The sequence below is a fragment of the Aulostomus chinensis genome, chromosome 11 (assembly GCF_037954235.1).
Source record: "Aulostomus chinensis isolate RoL2024-O1b breed Wild chromosome 11, RoL_Achi_v1.0, whole genome shotgun sequence".
Taxonomy (NCBI): domain Eukaryota; kingdom Metazoa; phylum Chordata; class Actinopteri; order Syngnathiformes; family Aulostomidae; genus Aulostomus; species Aulostomus chinensis.
Window position 1 is genome coordinate 861,345 of NC_141330.1, and position 18,498 is coordinate 879,842.

Genomic DNA, 18,498 nt, shown 5'->3' on the forward strand with positions numbered 1-18,498 from the left:
AGTAAAAGTCTGTTTCAAACTGCAAACGTTTGTAAATGAATAATGTTTTCTTTGTCGTGTATTAATTGGCTGCTGCCAGAAAGTTCTTTATAAAATGGATCCTGACGTCGGCAACAGCCGTTTTGTTTAACTTCCTATGCTGACTTTTGGTGTAAATACTTCATATTTATTGAGGATGTTTTTCTTCATGAAAGGTTATGATAAACATGGAATAATTTCCATCCATCCATCATCCCTCCCTCCCTCCCTCCCTCCATGTTCTCCCTCTCCTCCTGTTCAGGGTGGTGGGGGTGGAGCCTATCCCAGCAGCCTTCCCCCTGGACAGGTCACCAGTCCATGGCAGGGCCAACACATAGAGACAGACAACCATTGGCTCTCCCAGCCACGCCTACGGTCAATTTAGAGTCTGGATTAACCTGGTCCCTCTTGATGTCTTTGGACTGTGGAGGAAGCTGGAGTACCAGAGAGAACCCAGCAGGAACAGGGAGAACATGGAGACTCACCCAGAAAGACCCCGTGCTGCAGCCGGGGCTCCACCCACAACCTTCTTGCTGGGGGGCCACAGGGAGGACCACTGCTCCACCCACAACCTTCTTGCTGGGGGCCACAGGGAGGACCACTGCTCCACCCACAACCTTCTTGATGGGGGGCCACAGGGAGGACCACTGCTCCATCCACAACCTTCTTGATGGGGGGCCACAGGGAGGACCACTGCTCCACCCACAACCTTCTTGCTGGGGGCCACAGGGAGGACCACTGCTCCACCCACAACCTTCTTGCTGGGGGCCACAGGGAGGACCACTGCTCCACCCACAACCTTCTTGCTGGGGGCCACAGGGAGGACCACTGCTCCACCCACAACCTTCTTGCTGGGGGGCCACCGTTAGGACCACTGCTCCACCCACAACCTTCTTGATGGGGGCCACAGGGAGGACCACTGCTCCACCCACAACCTTCTTGCTGGGGGGCCACAGGGAGGACCACTGCTCCACCCACAACCTTCTTGCTGGGGGCCACAGGGAGGACCACTGCTCCACCCACAACCTTCTTGCTGGGGGGCCACAGGGAGGACCGCTGCTCCACCGGGCTGTCCTGGAATAATTTCGTAAAATAAAACAAAAAAATTGCCTCTATCAGAAATCGCCGATGTGAACCCAGAGGAAACACACACTTGTGTGTGCTGGCGTCCTGCTGTGTTTACAGATTTGGTCTGAGAGGCAAATACTTGATCAGGGTAGAATACAATAGAGTACAATCACTGACTTCAGTGTCTGTGCATGAGCTGGTACTTCATATTACAAGGACTTGGGTCACCTGGACTCTCCTCCATCAACTTGGAGTCAATCTCTCCATAAATTGTTCTCTGAACAATCTTTTTTCAAGCCTGGTTATGTTTTTTTTCTGCCATGATTTGACTTCAAGACTCAAAGACTGACATAAATGTTTCTTATTCAATAGGTTACTAGAGTGTAGTACACTTCCAGAGTGAAACTACTAAAAAGGACTCATTAACTGTTCGTTTTATTTTGAAACACCACCCTACACCTTTTCCGGTAGGATTGCGGTCAAAATGCCGCATCTACAGCTGTCAGAGGAAATGTTTGGTGTTGCTGTTTTGAAGCCAGGCTGTGTGCTGAGAGTGGAGCTTCTTCATCATCATCATCGTCATCATCGTCATCATCGTCATCAGGGGATTAACGCTCCGGCTCAGCTGTTTCCTTACCAACACGTGACCTCATGTTACTCGTCACAACTGTAACTGTACAATGACACAAGTACTAAATGAATATACTCATGATGTACTGGATGACGTGAGAACTCCATCTTCGCTGGGGGGGGGGGGGGGGGGGGGGGGGGTAACAGCTGTTGGCCGCTGGATGACGCAGATACTTGGTTGGTTTTACGTCCAGCGTGAATTTGGACGCCAGCCTGAAGTGTTTGGGGTCAGCTGACCTCAGGGCCTCCACCCTCCCCGGACACGCAGGTTCTCACTGCACAGCAGCAGGTTTCAGCCTGAAATGATTGACAGCAACTCAGTGGGCCTTCAGTTAATTCCTACAATTCTAATTGGTCCGTTTGTCGCGGGTTGTCACGTTTACTGTTTTTTTCCCAGTCCTGTTAGGACGAACGACCGGTCGACCTGCTCGTGACGTCATCTGCTTCTGACCAGGATGCGAAGGGTCAGCAGCACCAGTCACTCTCTGCCCTGACAAAGTCGCTTCAGGCACAAACTGAAGGTGAACAACTTTTATTTTCCTTCCCAGTTATGAAACCTGAACGTGACGTTATTGAGATGTTTCTATGCTCGATCTTGGATTTATATTTTTGTACGATTTCATACAGAAATAAAGAAAATAACTGATTTCTAAAATATGTCCAAAAGGAGCAAACAAGAAGGTTCCTGCTGAACCCGTGGGTGGAGCGCGGGCGGCGCTCTGCGTCGCCATCAGAGGGAAACTCTGAAGTTACCACATTCATCCAAACATGACCTTTGACCCACTTCAGTTCAAACCCCTCAGCTGCTCCGGCGGAGGCGACACTGACACCCAAGTTCTGTCCAAATCAGAGGTTCTTATGGTGCGTTCACGGTCAGCTGGGGAGTCAAAGAGGTGGCAGAACACCCGTGCTTGCAGAGGTCGGAGGAAAAGGTGTGCGCTCCCGTCCCTGCTCGTCATCAGGAAGAGAGCGTCCCAGGGGGGGAGGCGTTTGTCAAATAAAAAAGTAATCGAAGCAAAGTTGGACTGAAGCTTTGGAGGGACTGAAGGTTAGCAGGCGCATGTTTTTGAAGGCCTCCACGGTGGCGTGTTGTTACACTCCTGTAAGCTAACGTGTAACGTCTGTTACACCTGGTAATGAAGGTGATGATGAAGGTGATGAAGATGCTGAGTCACCACAGGTCTTCCTCCACGCTCCAGTCCGTCGGAGCGACTCTTCTTCCACCAAAAGTCATGACTCCTGAAGTTCGGCCTTCAGGTGGAGCGGCGTGTCAACACCGTGATGGTCAGCTGAGCTAAACGCCGTCCCAGCATGCACCTCTCATGGTTTTAGCTGAGTTCATGGAACTGGTTTGGCTCCTTGCCCACGCATGTTACTGCCAGCTGATAAACACCCACCTGATCCGGGACACCAGAGTCCAGTCAGGGAGGAGCGTGACGAACCCTTAAAATGTCCCTGAACGGCCGCCGAGCAGCTGCGTCTTCGTCGTCTCCTTCTTGTCCATCAGAAGCCGTCATGTCTCCCTCCAGCCTGACCGTCGTGGCCGTGGCCCTGCTGGCTGCTGGCGTGGAGTCTGGCATCTTTGGTGAGCCGGGGTCTCGGTCAGCCAGGCCGGGTCTCAGCTCCAGAGGAGACGTAGTGAGGATGGCAGTCTTTGGCTTAGCTTCCTTCGTAGCTCAGTTTATATGCTAGCTTCCATTGTTTTTGCTTGAGCCACCATTCCAGCTAACGTTGAGCGCCCCCCCCCCCCCCGGCCTGTGCTTGTTTCCTAGCTTCTTGCAGTTCTTCAGTTTGCCTGTAGGCTCATGTTGGGTTTCGTGTGTGTTGCATTGTAGTTCCTGCCTCTTCCCTTCAGCCTGGAGCGTCCAGCTCTTTGATGCCGTGAACATTTATCACAGATCAACGGCAGCAAGAAAAAAGAATCTTTGCTGCACCGAAGCTTGAGGGGAGCAGACGACCTCGCTGAGGTCAGACGTCCAGAGGCGTTTGGGTCGCTGTCAGAGCAGCTCCTCGCACACGGGGACTTCAGCCGGAGCAGTTTTCACCTTTGTTTCTTCACCCCAGATTCCACCTTTGGCAGAGCGATGCTCTTCTTCTCAGCTGTGAATCAAAATTCACTAAATACTTTTTAAAAATGGAACAAAAACAAAAGGCAACAACATGAGCATCTAAATTAGTGAAGGACCAACACTGAAGCATGTACATGCTAGCAAATCAAGCTAGCGAGTCAAGCTCTTCCTCAGTTTAGGATCCCTGAGGGTCCCCAGACCCCACTTTGAGAACCCTGGGTTGTAGCACCTTGATGTTGATGTTGTCTCTCAATGCACCCCCTGGGCTGCAGGTCGCTACAACAACTACAACTACGACCTTGAGAAGCCGGACCTGACGACGCTCTACAACACACCTGTGCTTCACGCCCAGGTGGTGAGGAGGCCGCTCGACGGCGTTCCCTTCATGAGCGACACGATCAGCCACTCTGGCGTCCTGTAAGTCACCTGACTGTCACCACAAGTTGTCCACTCACATTCCGCTCTCACTATGCTACAGGCCACCTACTGGCCGTTCCCGGTGCTGCTGGTCGCTCCAGCCTGTAGTTCAGAGGAACACGTCACGACGGTCACCGACACGCTGCTCTGACTGAACGTGTCACCTGCTTCTTGTTCCCCAGAGTGTCGCTGTCGGACGGCCGCGACTTCCTGATCCATAAAGGGCGCCACTTCGGAAGAGAAGGTTACAACACGGTGGTGACGGACGCTCGCCACATGAGCTCAGCCTGGGTGGTAAGCTCCGCCCACAGCTGGCAGCCACGTCTATGCTTGTTTGTTCGTGTTTGCACTCCGGTCTCACACCCGGACCGCGACGCCACAGAGCCGGGCTTGTTGTCATGGCAGCCAGAGCGCACGTGTTACCGTGGTGACGGCGATCCATCACAGAGGAGAACAACTTGTAAGAGGAGAAGAAGAAGAAAAGTGACTTCATTTCAGTTTGCGTCCTCGTCACTCCCACCAAAGGAGAAGCAACTTCTGCCCCTGCAACACAAAACCGTAGAAAAGTTGGGAGACAAACAAAAGAATCCGTTTGAGCTTCGGCAGAGACACGAAAGACAATCAGCAAAATAAAGAAAGGCTTCACCAGTGAACGTGCGGAAGCTGCCGCAGCTCTGCGACGCATTCACACGCACATCAGGAAACAACGGAGTCAGTGAACGCCTCCTGGAGGCGTGCACGGGGACGTCTGATGGATGGAAGGAGGAGGGAATGACGTCCCTGAGCGACTCCAACCAGGAGGGGCGCTGAATGTCTTTGGAGCAACTGAAGTCTACCTCGAAGTTGCCAGCCTCTCGTTTATCCTGCTGCCGACACACCGGCGCTGCGTCCCAATTGCAGGTCTGGTCCTAGGTCTCAGAGGAGGCTGTCCCGAACCACAGCTGGCGCGAGTAGCGACCTACTTCGCAACCTAAACTCCAGCCTAAACACGCCCACATCGTAGGTCGGTTCAGGTGCATCCTACGGAGCAACCTATGGCCCACAATGCACCGCGGACTTCTTCTTTGTCCCCTAAAAACCCCCAATAGTCTCCCATTCTGATGAACACCAACATTTATAGTTGTTGATGACTAAAGGTGCGTTAATGTGCTTTATAATAGAGAATGAGTGAAAGGTGCTCAGAGTGGAGTGCAGTACCACAGCCAGGCCAGCAGGTGGGGCTTTCGTTGGTGCTGTCTACCTAATTGCGGTGTCTGTGCTCTGCCAGCAGAGGTCGTGCTTCACCACCAATCTAGGGTGTCTGAATGGTGCCACCGTGTTTAGGTTGTAGCAGGAGGACGTAGCAGGAGGACGTAGGTTGGTACTTGGCAGTTCGGACGCAGCCAAGAAGTTTTCTAAAGACCCACGTGACCACGCCCGCCGTGAGACAGCCCACGGTTGTGGCTCACCAGGCCTGACTTTAGTCCCCTGTGTCAGAGGGACACACATCTGCTGAATGTCCCTCGGCGCTCACCTGATGCTCAAAGTAAAGCAGACGAGCTGTGCTCAGACGCAGGGATCAGACGGGCGTCCCAGTCCTCGTTCCTCCTGTCATCGACATTCAACTTCTGCTCAGGCATGTGGCAGATTGTCAAACTCTGCCCTCTGGTGGCCATCCTGGGATCCGTACCCAGGCGGTCCACGGGCTCATGGTGAAGCACTGCCGCTGCTCCTTCCCTCCAAACGCCGAGGAGAAACTCGGATATGAAAACGCAGGAGGGACGCAGCTTTCGATCAACGGGGAGGCGGCGCCGCTGAAGGAGGGCCGTCTGACGTTGTTTTCTCTTCTTCTCGGACACACAATGTATTTGTTTGTCTGCTTCTCTTTACTTCATGACGCTGTTGATGTCCTCATTGGGACACCAGCAGGAAGCTTGCAGGCTTCCAGCTCTTCGGCCTCTCGGCCTCCCGCTGGCCTCTGCTTGATTGTGAACACGCTCGCCTCCGGCGCGCGTCCTGCTCCAAGAGCACGGACCCCCCGCTCCTCTGTCACCAGCCATCGTCGGCCCCTCGGCTCGTTCAGGACTGGGTTCTCCTGTTAATTGCAGCTCCTTGTTGGTTTCTTGCTTTTAACTCGGAGGTTTTTTTCTGCGCTGAGGAATTTGCCTCATAGTGGAAGAACCAACCAATCAGAGCCCAGCGCGTGTTACCGGTGTTGCGGGGGCATGAGTCCCTTTTGGAAGTGATTTGGTGGAAACTGACGGACGAGTGAACCTGTTTGAAGGATCCGGTCTGTGGCTCCTGTTTGAGCAGGTGGAGCTGGACCCTGATGGACTAGACCAGGTGTCGTCCAGAGACCTGAAGCCCTGTCTGACCTCTCTCTCTGTCCTCCTGCAGCCCGATGAAGACAGAACCAGAGATTTTGCTGGAACAAGGACAGTTGCTGACTTTGTGAATGTTGGCGGAGGCGATTACTCAGTTTTTGGCAAAAACTGTCACCACGCGACTGATAACATGATGCACCAGTGAACAGAACCTGGTCCTGGACCGGTTGTTCCTCCTCCACCAAATAAATGTGGAACCTGACAGCGGTTGTGTGTCTTTATTCCCCCTCCAGCTTCGAGCTGCTTTATTGCCCGTTTTTATAAAAACCATTGATGTGTCATCAGTGTGGGGGTGGGCCTCCACTCAGCCCAGGAGCAGGTCTGCAGGCAGGCGGAGCCTCCGACTCAGCAGAACAAGCCAGTGACAGATCCCACACAAGCACCAAGAAACAGACCGTCAGGGTTCATTTTTATTTTCTGGAAAACAATGTGAAGGTACTTCCTCTTCAAAAATCTTGTGTTAGCTGCAGAAGCACCTCGGGTTCAAAAACATATTAATATGTACAACACGCAACATTCCCTGGTTACAAATAAACTCTGGACAGAACAATGTCTATTTATTCAAATACAAAGTTAAGATTTATATTCTCCGGAGCCTAAAACAACAATAGCATCAATAAGAGCAGAGCAATTTATGCCACACAGCAATAAAAAATGTGGAAAAATATGAAATATGGCCTTGAACTGATCCCTAGACTGCTCGCTACCTGGCTGCTCAGCAGCTCCCCTACTGGCAGAGTCTGGAACTGCATGCGTACAGGTTTATTGCATAATGGCAGGAATACATTCCCTCCCCCCCCCCCCCCCCCCACACACACACACACAGACGAGTGAAGAGTTCAATCCAGTAACTCGGTTCATTTGACCTTTCAGACCTGGAACACAAAGCTGCAGTGGAACTGTAAATCTACCCCCCCCCCCCCGTTAAAAAAAAGGAATGAAAGTAGCTGACTGACATCATCGACTCATCGATGATGTCACTCATCGACTCATCGATGAGCTGCTCGTCTGTCTAGAATCCGTCGCACTCAAAGTGCTCAACATCAAAAACAGAACAGCTGTGGCGCTGCAGGCGGCCGTCATCAGAACCACCAGCTGTTTCCTTTCTAGGATTCGTCAGAAGGCTCACAAAGATCCTCGCTGGACTGTGGAGGGTTCTGGGTTCTAGGCTGCCCCCCCCCAGACCGGAGGTACTGTGGTGGGCTCCGGACCCAAAGGAATCTTTCACTGAACGTTACCACGAGCAGCCACTATTTCTGTTTTCTATCATGACGGAGTTTTCATGTGGGAACGTGACTTTTTCTGACTTGAAGCTTCTTCAATGTGGGATTTGCTGCCTTCAGTAGCGACACCAAGCGCTTTTCCTCTCAAGAGGAAACAAACCCCGACGGTCTGAAAGAACTCGACTCGTCTGCGAAGCTTCAACTTCCGGTTGAAAACATCAAAGCAAACAGCTTTAAACCAGAAGTCTGAGGAGACTCAAGCGGTCGGGCAGCAGGAAGCGTTCACGGTGGAACCTCCTCAGCTCGCTGCGCCTCCTCCACCACCGTCCATCACTGGAACATTTCAGCCAACATGGCTGCACCCTGATCACCTGCTGCTCCAAACACGAGTTCGTCCTCAGAGCCGTTCGTGGCGCCGACGACTCAAGGTTTTCTCTGAGCGACCAACAGGAGGAAGGAGGTGACTCAGCATCAGATCATCGACATCGCAACAGCTGTCAATCTTCCTACGCCACCTGCTAATCAGGCGCTAACTTTTGGTGGCCAGGAACGGCGGCGGACTCCAGCCAGCTGGCGTGAGGCACATTGACCTGCTGTCTTGATCTTCTTGGCCACAGCTCAGATCTTAAAACCCAGAACCCGGGTCCAGACTGACTCTCAACCACACAAACTCCTGGATGGATGATCTGGACACAAACAAAGATGGCGACTTCGACTACAGGAAATAAACAACAACTTCCTGAGGTGCGTTCAAGATTCCACAGAGACAAAAGCTGACAAGACACATGTGGCTAATTTCAAAGCGCCGGCTCCGACTTCTGCAAGCTGGTTTCCCATAAATATACCGTTTGTTTTTTAAATGAGAAATTATTAACATACAGATTAAAAAATAAAACTTTACAATCATCGTAACGACAATAATTACTTTTGTTACATAAAAATATGTTACTATGTTCCAGCTGTGTGGAAACACACAAGCAGGAAGTGCAGGCAGAGAGGGTGGGGCTAAGTGCTGTCAATCACAGTGAGCGGGATTAAAGGGCAACCACACCGACGGTGGAGGCTTTGTGTTCTCACCTTGAATGAGACCAACGTAGGTCATTTATTACCTGGGGGGCTGGTTCTGCTGCCCCTGTGTTTGCTGCAGATCTATAAAAGAATGTGGTGACATCACTGGGGGCGTGGCTACAGGTGGAACTTAAGGGGTTGAAATTGAATTCTATTTTCTGTTTCCATAAATCTCAGGAACCTCTGAGCTTTTCATCCAGACGAATGAGGAGAGGAAACCAATTTAACAGCTTTAGGTTCGTTTCTTCATGCAGAAAACAGGAGAAACGAGAGGTTTTCTGATGTCCTCTCAGGGCTTCCGTAGCTTTACACTCCACCACACCTGCTATTAGCCTGTACAAGGTGGGGGATTCTGTCGTCCCAGCTGGTGGGTCAGACATCTGTGCTCACCGTGACACATCCCCATCGTTTTAGAGCAACAAAGAATGATCCGGACTCACACTGGCGAGGGGGGCGTCACTCAGGACTGAGGAGAACGGCGAGTCACGAGCCTGCGTCCACTGATCAGCTGATGTTTTGGAAACATCAGGCGTCAACGTCAGTGGAGTTGCCCTTTAAACACCAACCCGAAGGGACACTGGCGCTCGGAGGCTGCGGTGGGGGGGTCAGAGGTGACCGCAGCTCAAAGCTCGTCCAGAGAAAGACGCAGATCTGCATCACTACGTCACTTTCATCATCGTATCAATGCATATTTATCTGAAAATGTGCGAGCGTCAAGTGCATCGGGGGGGTGGTCACCGTGTTTTTACCACGCAACACATGACTTCCTCTCAGTCAGAGGCAACAAAGAGCAGTCAAAGTCCTGGGCAGCAGGAACACGAGGAGCGGCAGGTCACCAACACGCCGTTACTGAGGCGATCACACGGCCTCAGCAGCTTGATCTGACAGCGGAGCGAAGCTGGACCGCCATCAACTCCTCTGTTTACAGCGGCGGCAGCCGGGGATTCTGGTGTCTGGTTCTGTTTTTGTTCCAATGGGTCGGGATACACCGATTTGTCAGCTGAGAGGTCACCGACTTGAGGGGAGCTTTTGTTAAAGGCCGTTTTCATCCGGAGCCTTGAAACCAGAGCCGATCCGGGCCAGTACCTCAGCACCTTGGTGCCTTTGCGGAGCAACAAGTACCGTCACATTTTCAGAATCTTGGTATTGAATTGGTACCGAAGCGCAGGTTCTGGTGGGGCCCAGGTTTCACACACCTGAAAAAATTTAATGAGGGTTCTGAGATGATTGATGAAAATTTCGGCTGTCAGTAACAGGTCACGTGACCAGATCAGACGCTCCGGTTTCACCTGCAGCTGTCGGATTACCAAGTCACTGGACGACTGGGAAAAGATGAGCTGAGTCCTCCTGAAAGTACTACAATCAAATTACTGCGGCCTTCATGTATTTGCAGTATTGTCTTGTGTCAGTCACTCTGGAGCCCAGATCTCCAGGTTCCCGGGTCTCATCTCTGACAGCAGTTGCCAGTCGAACCTCCACAAAACTCAACATCACTTCCCTGCACCAGGCGACAGAGAAGAAACGTGTGAAGCGGCGTATTCGCGGGATATGGCGTTTAAAGCTCTTTACAGACTTTGCATAGTGATGTAACAGGCTGGTCGGCAGGGCGGAACTGAAAGAAAAATGAAAATGCTTTTCTCTCTCTGTTTTTTCCTCTGCAATCGCAGATTTGTTAAAACTCTTCTGTAAAAATATTCTGTACATCATCTTAATCCAACGCGTGCGATTATCATCATTTTCACAAAAATTCCTCTCCAAGTTTTGCAGTCCACGAGCTGAACATGTGACCACGGCGACATCAGGCCACTGACGTGAACACAAGCAGCACTGAGAGGGTTAAACCTGCATCTTGCTTTACATCCTGGTACTTTTATTTATTTCCTGTTGATAAATCTCATCTCACGCTGGCTATTTAGGCATTTAATCACCACTTGCGACCATTGGAAAATCTAGTTCTCTAGTCTAGTTATGGCTACTTTCCTGTCAAAGTGGCTGGTCACGTGGAGAGTTAGCGGCGTTGGCGTCTGGCTGCTGGTTATCTCTTCACTTCATGGCAGTTAGGGGTCAGTCTTTCCTGCCAACATGGCTGCCGGGTGATCTGGACGGGAAGCTCGTGGGAAGGTCCACGCATGCTTCCAGATCTTCCACACATTTACATAAAGCTGACATCACGTGAGCGATTGGTTCCAGCATGTTAGCGAGGGACTTTTTTCATGAACATGCAGATGAGACTCGTACAAGCTAATGCCTAAAACAGAAGCATCTTGACTTTAAGCATCGTGAATCTTCTGGTCCTGCCGTCTCCCCAGAAACCAGCTCAGGTGCTTCTCCTCGCCACCTCATCAAGAGATTCCTGAGTTACCTCCAAACCTCACTCTCTAGTCCATCTGTGTGGGGAGTGGTGAGCCGGCGGCAGTGAAGCGGCCTTCTTCCCATCTTCTCCACCTCCGTCTGGGAGCCACAGAGCTCCTGGAGCAGAGAGGGGGGTGTGGGGTCACTTCAGCCGGTCCGATCGGAATGAGTCCTCCACAGCTGGGTCGGCAAGCATGAGATCGCCCTCTAGCATGTCCAGGGCCAGTGGGTCCATCCTGAGGGGGTCGTCCAGGGAGAAGGGATCCATCTCAAAGCCGGGGACATGGGACAGAGCGCTGGCGATCTCTTTGGACAGTCCCGGTGGGGAGTCACCTATGAGGGTGGACATCACTCAGAAATCAGAACAGCCGTCCACAAGATCGACTTCTTGCCTCCTCAGAAGACTCCAATGTGTCAATGGACTCATTCTACTTCATGTCAACGAGACACAAGAAACCCTGGTTCAGACTTTCTCAAGCTGTCTCCTAAAGGGCCACACTCACAATCAGGGAAAGTTCATTTCTGTCCTCAACCCCAGAGACAGAAAAGAAGACTGAGCCTCTCCTCTAAAGAGCTGACACCCAGGCTAGTTAGCTTAGCCCAATGGCTGGTAGTGGGTGGGAAGTGTTAGCATCAGCTAGCTCAGGTCCAGGCTAGTTAGCTCAGCCCAATGGCTGGTAGTGGGTGGTAAGGGTTAGCATAAACTAGCTCAGGTCCAGGCTAGTTAGCTTAGCCAAATGGCTGGTAGACCTGAGCTAGCTGATGCAAACACTTCCCACCCACTTCCAGCCATTGGGCTAAGCTAACTAGCCTGGGTCTCTGGGGATGATGGGCAATAGGAAACTTTCCTTTACCGGTAAAGACAGCAGTTGGCACTTTTAACTTGTAACTTTTGTGTGTGGGACACACAAACTCCCTTTATAAGTTATGTACAGGTAGTCAAAGCATAAATCCTGAAGACTAAAACCAAACTCACACATTTTAACCAATAATTAATAATCAATAGTTTTAATAAAATAAACACACTGATAAAGTATGATAAGAGAACACATGGTTGTGCAAAACGTGGTCACATTTTAGAAAAATAGGATGTTATCGTGTTAACACGCTCCATCCTGGTACTTAGCCTCACCAATCATAACCTGCATGTATTGTACTGCGGAGCCGGTTGCAAACATGTAACTGTTGTGTTCGCAGTGTCGACGAGGTCTTGTTCTTACACGCTGATGTGAACACAACCCACCGGTGAGGATGATGTTGGGCACGTTTTGTCTTCCGTCTCCGCCGCTGTAGTTCTGGTTCTGGTTGTTGAGCAGCTGCTGGTCCCCAGGGTCCTGCAGCTCCAGGGGCCCGTGAGTGGTGGAGCGGAACTGGTTCTTGTCAGAGCCGCTGCAGCTCAGTCCGCCGTGGTTCAAAGACAAACCATCACTCTGGTTCTCGCCTGTGAACTGGAGCAGACAAACAGCCAATCACAATCAACGGATCCTGTGATCATGTGACTCAAAGATTCTAGAAGATAAAGGTTTGGAGATCATAAAGTTGTAAGTGTCTCTGGTTTGAAAAAGGCTGCTGACACTGTGAAAATATGTCTCTAATTAAAGCTGCAAGCAGCGTTGTTAGGGCCTGAGCCCCCGCGCCGCCTACGGCCGCGTCCTTGACACCGGCCCCAATCCAACGGTGTAATTGGCAAATCCCTAGGCCTTGTAGTTTAGGAGATACGAGCCTCAGTTCGCTGCACAGTGTGAGTGCAGAGTTGAGAGCCGGCCCTTTAAGAGCCCCTCCCTTCTCTGCTCGCTCTCTGCCATCTCTGTCAGAGTGGAGAGCAGAGGAGGATTTGGCAGTTTTACTGATAAACACAGTCATAACTCTGCATATGTTGGTCAAAAGTGTAATGTAAAGACATCAGTTCGTAGAGTTTTTTCTCAGGAATTCAATGGTGTGTTTTCTGAAGGTGTGAGTGTTTTAGTTTAGAAGCTACAAGTGTTTGTTTGAGAGTATGTACATGAGGGCAGAGAAGCTCCAATTGTGGTTTCCATGACTACAGTAAACAAATCTCTGCCATCTCTGTCAGAGCTGAGAGCAGAGCTGAGAGCAGAGCTGAGAGCAGAGCTGCCAGCTGGCCCTTTAAGAACCCCTCCCCCGCTGCACTTTCTTTGATCTGTGCTAGAGTGGAGAGAGTGGAGGATTCAGAGAAATGTAGTGTGTAAAAGCTGAATAACTCGGCCTACGTTGGTCAAAAGTAACACAAAATACCATATTTTTGTAGGGATTTTTGTCAGGAATACAGTGATATGTTTTTAGAAGCTGTGCGATGTATGGTATAGACGTGAGAAGCATTTGTTCGAGAGTATGTACCATGAGAGGACACGGCCTCCCCATTGACTTCCATTGTAAGCGTGAAACGTGTCTCCCCGACTTTGACGGCTTATAAAATCCGAACCGAGCGCGTAGTATATTAGCCTTTAAAGATTTTTGAAGAGCACAGTTGGGAGAGTAATGTGTGAAAGTTTGGAAGCCCTGGCATTTACGGTTTAGGAGGAGATAGATTTTGTTTGGGGAGTAAAAAAAGTCCTGATTTTGACAGTTTTGTCCAATTTGTGGACATTCTGTTGGAGATAGGTGAGGGGTCAGAGTGTAAGAATTGTTCGTCTTGATGAGACGAGTCCAACGGTGTTGGTCCCATGTCTGTGGGAGTTTTGTGTGAGGAGTTATAGCGCGCGAAATTAAAAAAAATTATCTTTTTTTTGTGTGGCTCCCTAGGTGGCGCTATAGACTTTTGTGGCGTTTTTGTTTTTGATTAGTGAATGTTGAGACAGACCGAACGATTGTGCCGAAATTCAGCGAATTTCATGCATGTTCAGGGGGTCAAATTAGATTATGCGCGTTATGCGCATTATGCGCATATAGCGCGCACTCATTGAGAGCAAGAACAGTATAATACCAGGTTTTGAATGGTGTGTATGTGAAAACTGGCTCCGGGCCGTCTGGCCCAGTTGCCTCATGGGTGTTGGGGGGGCCTGGGACACTGTTTAGTGTGTGTTTTTAGTGTTTTTAGTGCTGCTAATGTGTTGCTCTGCCGAGCAAACATAATAGGGTCTTCGCCAGAAGTACCTTCTGGCTCAGGCCCTAATTAAAGCTGCAAGCAGCGTTGTTAGGGCCTGAGCCCCCGCGCCGCCTACGGCCGCGTCCTTGACACCGGCCCCAATCCAACGGTGTAATCGGCAAATCCCTAGGCCTTGTAGTTTAGGAGATACGAGCCTCAGTGCGCTGCACAGTGTGACTGCAGAGCTGAGAGCCGGCCCTTTAAGAGCCCCTCCCTTCTCTGCTCGCTCTCTGCCATCTGTGTCAGAGTGGAGAGCAGAGCTGAGAGCAGAGCTGCCAGCTGGCCCTTTAAGAACCCCTCCCCCACTGCTCTGTCTTTGATCTGTGCTAGAGTGGAGAGAGCGGAGGATTAAGAGAAATGTAGTGTGTAAAAGCTGAATAAGTCGGCATACGTTGGTCAAAAGTCACACAAAATACCATATTTTTGTAGGGATTTTTGTCAGGAATACAGTGATATGTTTTTAAAAGCTGTGCGATGTATGGTATAGATGTGAGAAGCATTTGTTTGAGAGTATGTACCCTGAGAGGACACGCTCTCCCCATAGACTTCCATTGTAAGCGTGAAATGTGTCTCCCCGACTTTGACGGCTTATAAAATGGGAACCGAGCGCGTAGTATATTATTCTTACTGAACTTTTAATCAGCACAGTTGGGAGAGTAATGTGTGAAAGTTTGGAAGCGCTGCCATTTACGGTTTAGGAGGAGATAGATTTTGTGAGGGGACTAAAAAAAGTCCTGATTTTGACAGTTTTGTCCAATTTGTGGACATTCTGTTGGAGATAGGTGAGGGGTCAGAGTGTAAGAATTGTTCGTCTTGATGAGACGAGTCCAACGGTGTTGGTCCCATGTCTGTGGGAGTTTTGTGTGAGGAGTTATAGCGCGCGAAATTAAAAAAAATTATCTTTTTTTTGTGTGGCTCCCTAGGTGGCGCTATAGACTTTAGTGGCGTTTTTGTTTTTGATTAGTGAATGTTGAGACAGACCGAACGATTGTGCCGAATTTCAGCGAATTTCATGCATGTTCAGGGGGTCAAATTAGATTATGCGCGTTATGCGCATTATGGGCATACAGCGCGCACTCATTGAGAGCAAGAACAGTATAATACCAGGTTTTGAATGGTGTGTATGTGAAAACTGGCTCCGGGCCGTCTGGCCCAGTTGCCTCATGGGTGTTGGGGGGGCCTGGGACACTGTTTAGTGGGTGTTTTTAGTGTTTTTAGTGCTGCTAATGTGTTGCTCTGCCGAGCAAACATAATAGGGTCTTCGCCAGAAGTGCCTTCTGGCTCAACCCTAATTATAGGATTTGTGTGGGGGGGCGATGCTCAGAGGTAGAGCGGCCATCTAACAACCGAAGGGTCACTGGTTCAATCCCCACTTCCCCCGGTGACCATGTCCAAGTGTCCTTGAGCAAGATACTGAACCCCTGATTGCTCCTGATGGCCCTGTGTTGGACTGGTGACCCGTCCAGGATGAACCCCACCTCTCACCTGAAGACTTCTGGGATAGGCTCCACCCCCCTCTGACCCTTAACAGATAAGCGGGATAGAGAATGGATGGATGGATGGATGTATTTATGAGAAACCGCCTCCCATCAGACCTAAACCCCTCCCCCTCCCTGGGTGGTCTGAGGCAGAACAAGTGCTAAGCTCCGCCCTCTGTGGGGACTCAAGGGTTTACTTCTTTCAGGGCCCTGCTGTCCACTGCGGGATTATTTTCATGATCAAGTTACGTAACCGGACCAATGATCCGCCCGTCCAACACAAGAATCCACTGCTTCTCTCTATCAAAGGTCCTTAAAGGGGGCGTCTCCAGCGTGTCGGGAGGGTTGTTACGGTTCATTGATCAATCATCACCTCGTCTGAAAACGGCATCTTACCTGCTGGTTGGATTTGCCCGTCAGCTGCGGGCTCAGGTACGGGTCGTCCAGCAGCGAGTTGAACAATGCATCCTGGGAAGACAAAACCTCTGTCACACACATCCTTCTGAAGCCGAATTCTAGATGGCGTCCCTTTTCTTCCTCATCTGACTTGCTGAAATAACTAAAAGTCCACAACACGCAACGTCTGACGGACCTCAGGGTTTTGACCTTGTTGTTCTGCGCCGTTGGTTGGTTGTCTTGAGTTCTGTCAGGGTTTCAGGGCTGCATCGTTTCATGACGAGGAATAAAAATACAGAGCAGCAAACACATCTGAGGTTCTGTGCCTATTGTTGTCAGTCCAGCTGCTCCAGTCGATGTGATGATTATGAGCACAACGTCCATCACTTGATTCTCGTTCGTCATCGTTGAGGGACCAGAACTCCCCGCTGGTGCAGGCGTCCGTCACAGCGGCAGCTACCGTAGTGGACGTACTGAGGAGCGACATGGGAGTGGAGCTGGCGAGGCTCTGCTGGAGGGCTCGTCTGAGGATGACGTGAACGATCCTCTGACGGGCTCACACAGCTGATCTCCTTCCTCTCAGTGACGACGCCCAGCAGGATTCATTCTATCAGCCAAATTCACCAAATGTTTCCAGCTGCCAAAGTGTGGTTTTGTAAACCAGCGAAGCTGATTAAATACGCTCGAGGAGGACAGTAACGAAGTTGAGGCGCACAAAGTGAATCTCGGGTCACTCCCAGCAACCGTTCCAGTACATTTGTTGGCGTTTTGTGCTGACAAGCAGGGAAATGCAGTGGTGGACTTTTTGCTGATAACTGATGCGCTGATATTTATCGATGCTGATGTGATCTACGACACACAAGTTTATATGATACTGACAACCTGAAAGCACCTCGACATTTGGAAAAGCCCTTAGATCATTAACCTGCAGTGCTTCCTCATCACTGACCACCGTTCCTGAGAAAAGATGTCGGCCATTCGACGATACGTTTAAATACTGTCAATATCTGCCAATACAGGTGATGAGCTGACACTGTCGCGCATCACTACTCACGAGAACGGAGGCGTTACCGGGTCAGTCAATGTGGCTACAGGTAAGACATGGAGTCCAGGCAGCCGTTTGCTTCACTGCTTAAGTTCAGGAATGTTGTCCGTGAAAATGTGCATCAACCCTGACAGATGAGGTCAGATGCGTTGCTGTGTGTAGTGAGCAGAAAGCCCTCTAGGGGGCACTAGAGGGTGTGACTGAGGTGTGTCGGGTGACTCACATTGTAGAGGCCCAGATCGGTGGCCAGGTTGTGGCTGATCTGCTGCAGCTGAGGGAGGCCACCCCCCCTCTGCTGCTCTGTCTGCTGCTCCGACTCCTGTTTGACGTGACAGTGAGAGGAGGCGGAGCTCTGGATGCACGGGTCCATCACGCTCTCATTCTTGATCAGCAGCGTGTTGGTGGTGTTCAGCGGCTGTCCCACCGGCCTCTGCTGCTGCAAAAACACCCACTGAGATGAGACAAGAGGACAGACTCAGGACCTGGGACTGACGCATCCGAGCATCAGGACCACTTACCGTGCTGAAGTGCTGCTGCATGTGCTGGCTGTGTGTGTTGCGAAGGTTCTGCAGGTGCAGCTGCTGCATCGACTGTGGGGCGTTGGGCCGCTGCTGCTGCAGGCGGTGCAGATGCTGCTGCTGGTGCTGGCCCAGCAGGGGGGGCTGCTGCCCCTGCTGGGACCCGGGAAGACTGGGGAGGGGCTGGTGGGACTGGCTGAGGGGGTACGGAGGCAGTCGCTGGTCCAGGGGCAGTTTACTGGTGTCCAGAGGGACGCCCTGGGGGGGGGGGGGGTGTTTAGCGTGTAATAATCATGTAATAATACACCTCCTGAGATAAAACTAGCTGGGAATGTGTGTGTGTGTGTGTGTGTGTGTGTGTGAGAGTGAGTTACCTGCATGATGAGGACAGTAGAGCTGGGCGATAAACCGAATTAATTCGATAAATTCTATTTTATTTTTTCAATCGCTATGAAAAAAATTAAATCTCAAAATCGAGTTTAATATTTCAACCCGCTGCGTGTAATACACACAGTCACCACAACACGCACATTCATCAGGAGGACTGGCGCTGTTTCCTCAGCAGACTGCGGTCCGATCAAGAAGAAGAACACTGGCTTATGCCCATGCTTGTGCCTGACGGACAGGTAACACACACACACATGAGGGATGGAGGCGGCTGAAGTCACGGACACAGAGCACGATGTTGTTCAAAAAAAGGGAAGCGTGACTTCGGTGGTATGGACGCGGTTTGGATTTGCGAGGTCGGAC

The 18,498-nt window shown here is 50.8% G+C and overlaps 2 protein-coding genes across 8 annotated transcripts in view; one reads left to right on the forward strand and one right to left on the reverse strand.

The window, feature by feature from the left end:
* Positions 1 to 3,137: 3,137 nt before the first annotated feature.
* On the forward strand, positions 3,138 to 7,000 carry LOC147252763 (uncharacterized). The gene is made up of 4 exons (XM_086217555.1): positions 3,138 to 3,301; positions 4,058 to 4,202; positions 4,385 to 4,496; positions 6,579 to 7,000. The coding sequence occupies exons 1-4, from the start codon at positions 3,166 to 3,168 to the stop codon at positions 6,708 to 6,710; spliced, it is 525 nt and encodes a 174-aa protein (XP_086073681.1). The 5' UTR covers positions 3,138 to 3,165; the 3' UTR covers positions 6,711 to 7,000.
* Positions 7,001 to 7,486: 486 nt separating this feature from the next.
* The window catches only part of LOC147252764 (CREB-regulated transcription coactivator 2), a 30,062-nt gene continuing 19,050 nt past the window's right edge, over positions 7,487 to 18,498 (reverse strand). For 6 of the 7 annotated variants that reach the window (XM_086217558.1, XM_086217560.1, XM_086217559.1 and 3 more), the window contains 5 exons: positions 17,749 to 18,006; positions 17,454 to 17,666; positions 16,186 to 16,257; positions 12,452 to 12,656; positions 7,487 to 11,541 (listed from right to left, as the gene is read on the reverse strand). In XM_086217558.1, the coding sequence (XP_086073684.1) occupies positions 11,351 to 11,541; positions 12,452 to 12,656; positions 16,186 to 16,257; positions 17,454 to 17,666; positions 17,749 to 18,006 (939 nt within the window). In that variant the 3' untranslated portion in view covers positions 7,487 to 11,350. The remainder of the gene's footprint in view (positions 11,542 to 12,451; positions 12,657 to 16,185; positions 16,258 to 17,453; positions 17,667 to 17,748; positions 18,007 to 18,498) is intronic. The other variant, XM_086217557.1, reaches the window with a different exon arrangement.

What these genes read in the sequence shown, in the direction of transcription:
- LOC147252763 (XM_086217555.1), top strand. Translation starts at nt 3,166, where the DNA reads ATGTCCCTGAACGGCCGCCGAGCAGCTGCGTCTTCGTCGTCTCCTTCT. An exon ending in CGTGGAGTCTGGCATCTTTG is followed by an intron (nt 3,302 to 4,057) that starts GTGAGCCGGGGT and finishes CCTGGGCTGCAG; the next exon opens with GTCGCTACAACAACTACAAC. An exon ending in ATCAGCCACTCTGGCGTCCT is followed by an intron (nt 4,203 to 4,384) that starts GTAAGTCACCTG and finishes CTTGTTCCCCAG; the next exon opens with AGTGTCGCTGTCGGACGGCC.